At 35.1% G+C, this 12,937-nt stretch overlaps 2 protein-coding genes across 2 annotated transcripts; both read right to left on the bottom strand.

Annotated features, from left to right (window-relative positions):
• Positions 1-243: 243 nt before the first annotated feature.
• LOC107020390 lies at positions 244-4,252 on the bottom strand. Its single transcript, XM_015220732.2, has 2 exons — positions 4,099-4,252; positions 244-1,351 (listed from the first exon to the last, which is right to left on the bottom strand). The coding sequence occupies exon 2, from the start codon at positions 1,327-1,329 to the stop codon at positions 517-519; it is 813 nt and encodes a 270-aa protein (XP_015076218.1). The 5' UTR covers positions 1,330-1,351; positions 4,099-4,252; the 3' UTR covers positions 244-516.
• A 552-nt stretch (positions 4,253-4,804) lies between these two features.
• On the bottom strand, positions 4,805-11,674 carry LOC107020389 (ASC1-like protein). The gene is made up of 7 exons (XM_015220731.2): positions 11,330-11,674; positions 8,925-9,154; positions 8,464-8,619; positions 7,756-7,941; positions 7,031-7,215; positions 5,581-5,647; positions 4,805-5,204 (listed from the first exon to the last, which is right to left on the bottom strand). Exons 1-6 carry the CDS (start codon positions 11,462-11,464, stop codon positions 5,622-5,624), a joined length of 918 nt encoding a protein of 305 aa, XP_015076217.1. The 5' UTR covers positions 11,465-11,674; the 3' UTR covers positions 4,805-5,204; positions 5,581-5,621.
• Between the last annotated feature and the right edge of the window lie 1,263 nt (positions 11,675-12,937).

The raw sequence follows: 12,937 nt of genomic DNA, 5'->3' as shown, positions 1-12,937 counted from the left end.
GAACGTACTTTCTTAAACTTAAACTTGGCAAGAATTTAGCGATACATTTGAATGTGACAAAATCAGGGTATATTTAATGTATTTCAAGCTATGTGGCACTTTATTATAATAAGTTTATGTAATTATGGCACTTTATTATAATAAGTTTATGTAATTTGATATAAATATCCGATGCGAATAAGTATTAGCATTCTCTATATACGATTTTAGCTATGAATGATGGTCACAATGCACAACAAAGGCTTATTTGGCCAAAATAAAATGTTATAAAATAAAAAGATTGTCTCAAAGTACCTAAATTTATAGTGTTTCATACACTGACCATGTAAGTCGTCCATAAACATCTATAAAATCACTCTAAGTAGCTATAAAACATAAAATTGATATGGCATGGTAAACCATGTCAAGCTGGTAAAATCCAGGAGATGATGAAAATATTGCTCTATTCGAACTACATTGGACGATCTACGCGTTACTGGGATCAGAAGAAGGGCCATTTGATTCAAACCAGGGATATCATGTATAGAGTTCAGATTCAAGAAGGAAATCCTTACTCCGGCCTAATTTTAGAAATTCCTCCTCAAGCTTCTTCATGTCAATATGCTTCACGCGGGAGAGGACATCTTTGAGCAGTAGAGACTTAACGAGTGATATAACTGAAACACCGACTTCAGGCCATGAAACACACAGAGTTCCCCTTATCTTCTTTAACTGACATCGGCTCAATAAAGCTGCTGCCAGGCCATCTACAACACTTCCTGATGGAAGATAGTCTGCGCATTTTACCAGTGGTGAATCTTGATGGCCATCAGCTTTTGCTTTTCTCTCTGCAGATGATTCCAGCTTAAATGCAAATGCTTCATCGGGTGAAAGTCTTCCTCTAAAATTACAACTTCGGATGGAATCCAAAATTAAGACCTTTTCCGGGATAACCTGTTCTCCAATCAGTAGCTTTGCGACTGCATGAGATCTCTCTGCAGTAACTGGATATTGAACACACACAATCATAATCAAGTTATCATCTTCATTCAGGGCATATATATTGCATGATTTGTCTTTAAGAGAGGGTTCAACCGAATTGCCAGAGAATGGGATCTCAGGAAGGATAACAGTTCCAACAAGGGTTTTGGAAGAAACATGATGAAAAACTTGAAGTGACGGAGAAGACATGGCAATGATGAGGAGAGAAGGACGAGAAAACTTCTCCCGGTCAGGAGTTGAAAACAACAGGAATGGAGAGGGAAAAGGAGGAGATGGAGGGCAAAAGTTGTTCAAATCTTCCAAAAAGAACCTTGAAGGGGGAGGGATTTCTGTTAGTATGTCTTCCATATCTGTTTGGTCAACCTATCACCTGCAAAATATTCAACAAAATTCTATCACTCTACACGTTGCAACATATGGACATATTTCCTATGGGTTGTAAATCAATTCAATTGCCAAAGCACATCGCCACGTCAAAGAGCTTAAGAACATAGCCTTTTAGACAAAATTTGGAGATCAACAAATAAAGCAAGTTCAACTATCAAGCCAAGGTTCTTCCAGCAGGAACAGAGAAAGCTAGAGAGTAATTGCCACAAAGTTAAACGACATTAGTCAATGTAAAAGCTTGCAACACCAAAGCACGGACAATAGAGACCATAACATTATAAGTCAATAACAATTGGAGATCCCCAAATTGGCAAGACAATCAAATCAATGCAAATCATGTAGCTTCCAACTCAGGTTGATCACAAAATTTTGAGGTGATCAATGACATTGCTCCAAATGAGCTGCCTAGAGTATCTAGTTAGCATCTCGTTCGCCGACATCATTGAAAATATGAACTTGAGAAAAGATAAATGAAGGAAAAGAAATCAAGACCTGGTTACTGAACAGGGTGAAGAGATTCACTTCAAAAACAGTGGCTTGAAGATGCCCCTATCCAAATTACTACTACGCGCAATCATTGTATTTACAGAAAGGATGGTAGCTGGTCCACATGGTCTAATCCAGTGATTTCAAAAGCAATTAAATCCATGGGGCTTGAAGCGAAAAGAGAGAAGTGAAGGGCACACTTCTTTAAAGCAAAGCACACAATTTAAGAGAAATTAGAAATGATCAAACAACCATGAGTTTAGTACAATTAAAACTAAGTTGCAATTCATACAACTAAAGCATCAAAGATATAATCATGTCCATGTTAATCCAACTACTCAAAGTTGAGATTCGAAAAAGAGACCTCGTTGGAATCAGTTTGTGCACCAGTTTTTGAAGCACAAACTTCTCTAAGGGCACGGGGTATCACCCACATCACTTTAAGCGATGAAGTGATGGCTGTTAAAAAACACTGGTTTAGTCTAGGGAGTAGCTTAATAAATACAATAACTACTGGATCATGTAACTCAAGAAGGAAAAACTCTACAAACATTTTTCCATCTTATAAAAAAAAAAGGAACAGTGGCAATCAACTTCCTAATATCAAGAGGGGTCCAAACAGATCAATTGGCAACATGAAGTCCTAACAATTTTGAAGAATGTGTTTGGAAAATCAAGTACTCGTTGCTAGCATATGATTCTAAAGTGATCCTAAAAGAAAAAGAAACACCTTTCTCAAAAAAAAATCATTAAGTGAAAACATAAAACAAAAGATACATAAAATGATACTCCATCCATTCCATTTTATGTGGCATCCTTTCCTTTTGAGTCCATCCCAAAAAGAATGTCACCTTTCTATAACTAGAAACAAATTAACTTTAAAATTCCCCTTTTAAATGACTTGCAACCACACATATATCTAAGGATTGTTTAGAACACAAGTTTCAAAGGTCTTTTTTTTTTCTTAAAAACTATGCCAAGTCAAAATGTGTCAAATAAAATGGGACGGAGGGAGTAGTAATTAAAAAAGTAAAATAGAAAAAGAAGAACTAAACAGTTATCTGACCAAAAGATGAAATCAGCATGATATTATTTTTAAAAAGAGAGAGAGAAGCAGCTTCATGGCAACTGTAAACTTGACAGAAATATGCATGAAGAATGCAATCAATGCAAGCAAAGAAATGTGAAACATCTTGTTATTTAGTAGCAGATAAAAGGGAAGGGTGAAAATTCAACTTGAAACTTCTGCTATTCTTTTCAGAAAATGAAAAAGTAGAACCGCTTCTTACTTCTTTGAGAAACAAAACTGCTTCTGTTATTTGTGCAGTACTCCTTTACTTTGTATTATTCATAAGGGTTCTCTTATAACTAGTGTTCTTGGAATACAAAAGGATTCTTAATTGTTACAGATATCAACTACTATCAAATTCACATAGTAACATTAAGGCCAATGTCAAGGGAGTGATTAGAGATTGGGTACAAGCACACTTAACTGATTTTCTTTCTTTCTTTTTACCCCTCCCTAGTAGCTCCCACCTTTTAGCCCAATGACTCGAACCCACAACCTTAGCATTGGAGGTGGAGGGTACTTACCATCCAAGCAACCCCCTCTTGTCTAATAGCTAACTGACTCAAACACCAGAAGTTGAAATTACTGGTTTGCACAAACACAATACATGCACTTTCTTCACAAGGAAACAAAGATAATTCATTCGTTCACAACAACAACTAGAACCAATAGAATGGGTAAACCAAATATCCTTTTGAGAAATAGACTCAAAGCAATTATGTTCAAATAAACATTCTAAGCAGCTACATTAAGCTTACTTACAAGTACCATTCACATAAAGCTTTCTCAAAATATCTCCTTTCTCATTCAATAAATGAAGTTTTTTTTTTTACTTTCTCCCCAAGTCAAGAGGTGGAACTAGTGCTTTCAGCTTGAACTTCGTATACACATGCAATAAAAAAAAGGTATAACTATAATAGATCATTCCGAAACCCACTAACCTCTAAATCTAGGATCTCACTGCGCCAGAAAAAAAAAATCCCAAAATGTAAAGAAATATTCTATCTCTGTTACCCCTTTTTCCAGAAAATCACATGGATATCAAGCAAATACTTATAACCTTGTAGAAAAAGAAAAAATTATCGATACAAATTTGAAAAATTGAAGCAAATTAGAGACCCAATTCAATTAGAAAAAAGCGATTAGGGGAGAGAATAGGGAAATAAGGAACTTACAAATTGATTCCACCGGAAAAAATGGAGATGAGTTTACAGCTCCGACGAGAAGGGACACACTGATAATCAACTCGACTGAAGAAAATGTTGCTTGCAGAACATTCAATACTGTGTGGGATATAATTTAATTTTTATTTTTACTTTATACATACTTTTTTGTATTTTTTAATAGTAATATGTAATTTTCACTTTTTTTTCTTTTTTTTTTTTCATGCTTTTCTAAAAGTTGAAAATAATTGCACAAGGAGAACACAAATTAATTGGACAAGTATTATAAGATATATTAAATGTCACTCGTCAAGATCACATCAAATTGATCGTTAGTAAATCGAGACTTATTATGAAATAGGTAGGTTAGGGTGATTTGTTGTTGAAAAAAAGGCTTTTCTTTATGTGTTAAAGTACCTCCCGTTATTAATCGATAAGTTGAATGTTCAAGTCAGCTGGAGGGAGGGTAAGTGAGCTTCCAAGTTTTGAAGTTGGCTCAAATGTGAGGATAGGCCACACTAACTTGTTCATGATCTTTCACTTGAACTGTGGATGGAATCTGACAACAATAACAAATCCAATATAATCCCACGAACGAGGTCTTACTACCCCTAACGTGTAAAAATAGAGAGACTGTTTCCGATAAACCCTCGACTCAAATAAGGAAAGGGAAAGCATTTCCAAACTCCAAAGCAAATTCTGGAAAAGGAGTATCCAGTCACTGTTGAAACCATGCAAGACTGGAATGTGATTTTTCAAGTGCAACTGGAAACTACTGCAGAAGTATAATGAATAAGTTTACATCAACTCCCTTAGGGCGCGAAACGGTTTCGAGTCTAATATTTTACAAATCAAAGTCATTATGCACATTGTTGGTGCCAAAAAATTACAGAATAGAAAGAGGAAATAAGATGTTAATATTCCTATGGCAGTGTCAATGACCAGAAAATGGGGAGTAAAATTAACTACAAATGATCAAATGGCCTCCTTCTCCATTAATGAAGTTCCTTCAACCTACCTCAACTAATCACAAGTTTTGATGAGCCAAAGCATCAACTTAATAGCATAGAAGCTTCAGTTCACCGACAAGTTCTTAAGAGCGTTTGGTTGCTTCCTTTCTGCAAAAGAAAAGCACGACAAACATAAATAACAAGTCGAGATATTTTCCCTCGTCACCTGAGCTCAAGAATGGCCAAGAAAATAACAATGTGAGTTATTTCACAAAGAACTTCGCAGACATGTAGAACTTCACAGCAATGGATGGTCAAAGTTTTGCAATTAAAACAAAAGGAATGGCAATTCTGAGTTTAGATAAAGCAGGAATGCCCTCAAGATCTCCATAGCGTTAACATAAATATTCACATGTGCCTCTTTGACAGATTAGAATTGTGTATTTACAAGTACCACATAATTCACAAAAACTGATTATTGTGATCCTTTTGTGTATCTTTTTTCCCCATTTAACATCCAAATCAATTAAGATTGATCAACTACCTTCACATGAACATAGCAGCAGTAGAAGTTTTCAGACACGGTCAATCTTCATGTTCATCTTCAGAATCTGCATGAGGCAGAACGCAATCAAGGATCAGAATTGAAAGATGGTAAAAAACAGTTTGCTTCCATAGAGAGTCAATAATAGCAGCAAAATAAGTCTGTGACGATTGGTAATACAGAGCCTAGACTAAACATCTCTCAGAAAAATGAATACTTCTTTTCCTCATATTGAATGGCCTTAACGACGGTACAAGTTTTTGAAGTTTCACTTTCTATAATTTGCAGATATGGAAGTAGCCAAACATGTATTGTACAATCCCACATCCAGTCAGCTTGTGGAAGCAGTATTACAAAGCCCAATTATCTAACTCCACGTTTTTAATCCTAATAGTTTTTTACAGTCCCGTAAACATTATTTAAAACAAAGTACTTTATATAGATGCACTATAGACGTATAGACTAGAAACTATGCACAAAAAACAAGTACTCCTATTTGAATCATGTTCTAAAAAGTAAAAAACAATTTATCCTCCCAAGATGAAGCAAGCCAACATAGTAGAGATCCCTTTGTAACATTGCGTAAAATTTAATAAACTTCATGAAGAACGTACTGGAAACAAATTCAGGGACATAAGAAAAGGAAATATCACCATTGTCATAGTTTTAAAGAGTGTGGGTAGCACAATTGCCTGGTGTTTATGAGAGTCTATGGGTCAGCAGGAAGGGGTCTATTTGGAGTTCCGGAAATTATCTGGACTCATGTCAGAATGGAGATAAGGTAGGTTATAGAGGAGGATTTTAATACAAATGGATTTCTGCAGGAATGAATGAGATGTCAGACATCGTCTAGAGTAATGGATTGCCCTTCCTCTTAGTTACAGGTGCTAAACTCGCTTCATCAAGAGTTAAGGAGTCATGGTCCAAGCCAAAACTTCAAAGATTCCTCATCCCTCAGTCACAGTCACAAACAGTGCAAAAAAGAAGGATCAAAGGACAGCATTTTCACGGTGAAATCTGCCTATAACGAGTTCTAAGATGAGAAAACATAAAGCTTCCTCACACATCTAATGGGTGCCTAGGGCATTGGGACAAGTATTATTTTTTATTGCGATTAACAACATTGGAAGCGGTTTATGCAGGAAACACGACGAAAAGAATGAGAGTTCAGATCATATGGTGTTTTATGTGCAAAAGAGTAGGAGAGGAAATCAAACGTCTGCAGACCATTGTCAGATGCATACAAACTACGGTGTGTGTGGAAATTGTTCGGTGTTCATAGATGATGACAGGAACTGTCAGAGATGTGCTACCAGGTCGGAAGTTCAGGAGGAAGGAGCATGAGAAATAGTTTTTCTTTTTGGGTGCTTATGTGGACACTTTAGCAATGATTTGCAGTGAAAATTTTACATCAAGATGTTCAATATAAGCATGTGGCTCTTTAACTTACCAGAACGAACGTCGTCGCTCAATTGGCCCCTCGCTTGGATTTGTTTAACAAGCATCCGGTATATCAACACCCACCAATATATATGAAGAACCAGCAAGCAAAATAGAAGAGAATTGAAGATATAGTAATAAATTGGTCCATCCACTTTGTGCTTCTCCTTATCCAGGGTTTGGAGAACTTCATAACTGCATTTACAGAAATAAAAGAACTTTCACATAGATCACATACACGACTATTTCTCACAAAAAGGGTAACATTAACTAGTAAGTTCATATTTCTGCAAAAACACATGAAGTTTTCAAAAGAGAACTGAACGTTAACACCAATCAATCAACAACTCCTCAATACTGAGATAGTTGACTATACTGAATCCCCTGAATTAAGAACTGAGCATTAATACACAGCATAATTAGCTCCTGGAACCAGTGTGCCTAGGATATGGCACAAACCAATACAGGGAGAGCTGATTTTTTATCAGTTTTTTCTTTTTTTGGGGGGATCAAGGCAATGCAGGGAAAGCTGATTTAAAGCCTAAAGGATTATGTTAGTTTGAACTTCTTCATCAACAAACCATAACAAATGGTAACTTAAAGCAAAGAAAACCACATAAGGTGGTGCTTCTATATTTATTTAAGAAGGTTGAATCAAGAAAGAAAAGGGTTCCTACTAAGAAACAGAAACTAGCTTCTTTGTAAATAGGAAAAGTTAAAGCACCTATGACTCACCTTGTACTCCAAAGAACCCAGAACGGGTAGTATATGAGGCGAAGTATAATCCAGGATAAAACAAAAAGAATAAACGAAAAGCTAGCAAGAGCTTCAGCACCACTGTATTTGGACATCTTTCCGATTTCGAGAAATATATCACTGGCATCATGAATGGCTAAAACTACTGAACCAACACGTGCAAACCTGCAAAAGAATGAAAACAGAAAGCCAATAATGTTACATGCCCATATCTTACCTATATGATAGCACGACTCATAGCTTTACATATTGATGACATCATTAAACTCAATTTTTCACAGAGTAACACATCCCTCAGGATCCTAGAAAATCTCATGAATCTTTTCTACCATAAAAGTCTTCTGAGAAGGAAGTTTTTGAACAAGAACAAGGCAATCCATATTCAATTTTGCATGATTGAGAGAGTTGCCCAAAAGAGTATCGACCTTGTCAGTAGAAGAATACCTTCACTACACAAAATGAAGGATAATTTCTAGTAGCTGAATTGTTTTTTACATGCATCCGCTTCCAATAGGAATTTTAAACTAATAACTCAGACAAGCCCCCACTCCAATCATGTCTGGCTTTGAGCAGTTGAATACCCTCAAGTTGTCCCTTTGCTAAATATGGACTTATATACCAGCAAAATCTCAGGCAAATAAAATGACCTTTATTAAAGCTATAAGCTCACCTCAACAAAAAACACACCTGATATTATAGGATAAGACGATAAGAATTGCAGTGGCAACATGATGACTCATTGAAACTCCAAAGTCAGAGCGCCTTGTCTCCCAAAATATTAGCGCAAATATTGAATATGTATAGAACCCGCCGGTATACATATAAAGTGCCTTCAGTTTGGACCTAAATTTACACAAGACAGTCACTCAAATATGCAGAGACTATGAATCAAAAATATGTAAGCTTAATTAAAAATCATCAGATCTAGATTTTTAAAATGTTGTGATTTATGGAAAAAGAGGTCATAAGCCAGTATCTTCTGTCTGCAAGAATCACAAAAAAACAGTTATTCTTGCTTGCGAACTTTACCAATTATGTCTCAATACATGACCAGTCACCGTCCATCCTCATCCCTAACCCTCTGTAATGCAACAGAGAAGAGCTACACACAAAGGACACCAAGTAGGAACTAAAAAAACAGGTCTTACTTGTACATCTGGTCAGGCCAGACCTGATCACCAGGCCCTACCCAAAAGTATCTGGTATTTGTAAACCAAGGCTCATTGTATGTCACCACAAGTGCAAAAACTTCTGCAGAGAGAAAATATATACATTTCCATGCTGATTCTTTGAATTTTCGTATCCTTCTCCTCCGGTCATCAGTCTCATTTTCTACCACTTCTTGTCCTTTTCCAAATATTAACCTTCTGGCCACTTTCTGCAATATGTACATAGATTCCATGTTGAAAGAGAGATCATTAAGAAGAACAATTCATGTAGAAACTAGAAAGAATTTTAAAAATTCTACATGTTCTAAGAGCAGCATTACATTGGATTTTTAAGAAAAGAAGTTCCATCGAAGACTAGAAACTTGAAAGGAGGGAAACTAGAAAAGGACAAAGCAAGATCCAGATCCTTACATAATTATGTTCGCCTTAAACTTGATGAGACTTCCCTTACATAATTAAGTTCGCCTCAACTTGATAAGACTCTAGCAACACTACTATTCACGTCGCTTTAGAGAAAACTTGCCTCATTTTTATCAACTGCTTCGTACCTCAACTTTCTGTCTTTCATGTCAGCCTGCCTCTTCTTTTAAGCATAGTTCTTTCAATTGGTGAGTCAGAAAGCTTTTTATTAGTGCAAACCACTTCAATCATTTTCTGTTTCCTACAGGAATTGTATCTTTTCTATTTCGATTTTATTCTTTATTTTAATTATGTATAATATTGGTTTGAGATGAGCTTAAAAGGAGCAACATGGTCTGTGAAAATTCATATAGAAGACCCCAACTTGCTTGCAATTGAGGTTTAGTTGTAATTGTTGTTGTTAGCGTACATGAATTGTATATTCAATATCTATAATTTGCTTTAACACTTCCTTTTTAACCGCATTAATATCGTAACATCCCTTTAGCTAAAATTTGTCCAAGTATGGCTCTGTTTAAGTGATAAATGTATGTGCCAATTGCTTAATTGCTAAATCAGAAAATTAAAAAAATTATAAAGGAACAGGGAAACGGAATCATTTCGATCACAGTAAAGTTTTCCCTCTACTGCACATAGTTTACTAAGAAATTAAGCATGTAAAGCTCTACAGAGTATGTACTCTTCATGAATCTGATAATATCACAACAAGCATCTCAACAACTTTGCATCCACAGAAACCAAAGTATACTCCCCTTCTCTACACATAAACAAACATTAACGCAGCAATGTGAGTTCTTCTCCTACTTCAAGATTGATTAACCGATATAATGCGCTTTCAGAACCTTCAACCAATCCAAATACTTATCCTCGTGAAATATCATCAGCTTTAATTTCTTACATACAAATGTCCTGGGTAGGACTTTAGAACTAGCAATTCAAGAAAAGCTAAAAAAAGTTACCTCACTCAAAAGGTCAATGAACATAGATATCGTAGAACTGTAACTCAGATTCATCCACACCAGAATCAGAAAAAACTAACCCCATCAAAATACAACGAAAAAAAGCACAAAAATCCCAAATTTCCAGAAGTTTCAAGACTGAATCACTCCTAACCAATTCAACAACATATGCCAAAAAGTGAGCAGAATTCAAAGCTGAAAATATCTCAAAAACAAATATTTCAAGCAAAAATCTGACGGTGGGAAACAAGAGGGCGACAATGGAAGAACGGCAAAATCTTTGAATGGTGTGTATGATTCATTTCTCTATCAAAAATTCCTTGAAGCCACCCATTTTCTCAATCTCCTCAAAAAACAGAAACTTAAGTATATCACACACTCTACATATAGGCAAACATTAACCTATGAATGTGAGTTCTTCTCCTATTTAAAGATTGATTGTGTTGAAGAAGTCCCACATCGTTCAATTATGGGATGGGTAGTCTCTATATGATTTGGGCATTCCTCACGTCTTGAGCTAACTTTTAGCGTTGAATAAGGACCAAGTTTCATAACATGGTATAAGAGCTGCACACATCCCAATTCTCATTCACAATGTTGAGCTCTCATCTTAAAATTGTCCACGCTCCAGATGTTCAACCAAGTCCCACAAGGTCAATCATGGCATGGATGGTTTCTACTCTCTCCTCACCTCTTGAGCTAGTTCTAGGGTTGAGTTAGACCTAACTATCATAACAGATTGACCTCTACCTTCAACCAATCAAAACATTTATTCTTCATGAATATCATCAGTTTTGCTTCTAAAACTAACAGTTCAAACGAATAGCTACAACAATCACCACACTCAAATACCAGTTAATAACATATAGATCATAAAACTAAAAACATTCAATCACTTAGAACCAAAAAAATCCACAAAAATCCCAAAAAATCAGAAATTTCAAGACTGAATCACTTAGAACCAATTAAACATAACCAAAAATATAAAAATTAACAGAAAATTACCTCAAAAACAAATCTATCAAGCAAAAATCTGACAGATGGAAAGAAGAGAGCAAACAATGGAAGAACAGCGAAATCTTCATATGATGGATAAGATTCATATTCCCAATCAAGAAAAGTCCCTTCAAGCAAACCCATTTTCTCAGAATCCCAAAAAGATTCAATCTTTACCAATAAATTACGTTAAATCTATGAATCCTTTTGAACTCTTTGAGAAAAAAATCGATTCTTTAGAACAGCGACTTTGGGAAACTTCGTTTAACTCGAAATAAAAACTTTGGATCAAGTGGTGAATTAGGTGGGTCCATGACAGATTTTATTTTCTTAAAATATTGAATTTCCTAAACTATATATTATATTTTTTTTATATTTATTTATAGCAAAGACTTTTTATAGCTTTAATTAGATCCACATGAAGGTACGATAAATTCCATCGATCCAACAAAAAACACTTCTTTCAAAGTTAATGAGTCGTGTAATATGCAAATTCCACATGGTTCAATGGAACAATTGAGTCTATTGCGATAGGCTTATATAAATGTAATAGAAGAAAATGATATAGAATAAAAGTATCTCATATGCACTAAATTTAATAAGAAATTAGCAAAATTGATATCTTATGTTTGGAGATAGATTCAAAGTAATCATTCAACATATGTTTGAGTTTGTCACACTCCAACGCTAGGTAAGGCGGACAAATACCATATGAACACATGTTTTACAAGTGACCTATGATGAGAAATTAAATTACTATGTAGATAGATTTACTAATGAGAAGCTTCATATACAACACATGTCGACGAGATGAATCGATACATGTGAAAGTGAAACTATGAATACAAATAATAGCTTTACAATGTTTACAAAGCCTCCACCGAAATCCATGACTGTACGACTATGAATACACATAGTAAAGACTCGGCAAAACCCTGAATCAACCTGGAGCTCACCAACAAACGTTGAATATCATGTTCTTCTATCTAGGTAACCTCTCTATTCACCTTTTTTTTCTTCTTTTATATGATATATGTCAATAACGTCGAATAAGCACTAATAACATTTGTATTCTTTTCATGGTTATAAAACTTAGGAATAAGTGTGTCAATTATCGAAAATTATATATATACTATGTTAGGTTATTAGCATTTTAATATTAATATTTAACATATTAAATTGCTTTATTTTGGAGTTATAAGAATGAACATTGGAATGGATGACTTCTACATCATCCATTAACATTGGTTATCCATCAATGTATTTCATTCTTAATTCCTCCATTACTCTTTGTAACCTATGTAACTCCCATTGTAACCTATGTAACTCCCATTGTAACTTATGTAACCTATGTAACTCCCATTGTAACCTATGTAACTCCTAAGGCCATTATCTTCACTATTTACTACCTCCATTATCTTCCTATTCATTGCTAGGAAGACTTCTTGTAGTATAAATAGTGGTAGTCTTCATTTGGTTTTAGAGACACACAATTCATAAGAGAAAACAAAGAGTGAAAGAGTTAGTCTAAAAGAGAGTTCTTATTAGTTGAAGGGAGGTGTTCTTTTTTGTGGAGCTTTGGACTCAACTCTTGTCCAGAGTTGTTGAGTTATACTT

The sequence above is a fragment of the Solanum pennellii genome, chromosome 5 (assembly GCF_001406875.1).
Source record: "Solanum pennellii chromosome 5, SPENNV200".
NCBI lineage: Eukaryota > Viridiplantae > Streptophyta > Magnoliopsida > Solanales > Solanaceae > Solanum > Solanum pennellii.
The sequence above is the reverse complement of the archived record's forward strand: the minus strand, read 5'-3'. Positions and strand labels throughout refer to the sequence as shown.

Excerpts from the sequence above, each read along its gene's own strand:
- LOC107020389 (XM_015220731.2), bottom strand. The coding sequence starts at position 11,464 with ATGGGTTTGCTTGAAGGGACTTTTCTTGATTGGGAATATGAATCTTAT. Across the intron at positions 9,155-11,329 it reads TTGATAGATTTGTTTTTGAG|AAAGTGGCCAGAAGGTTAAT; the intron begins GTAATTTTCTGT and ends TACATATTGCAG. Across the intron at positions 7,942-8,463 it reads GTCTTATCCTATAATATCAG|GTTTGCACGTGTTGGTTCAG; the intron begins GTGTGTTTTTTG and ends ATTCTTTTGCAG.
- LOC107020390 (XM_015220732.2), bottom strand. The coding sequence starts at position 1,329 with ATGGAAGACATACTAACAGAAATCCCTCCCCCTTCAAGGTTCTTTTTG.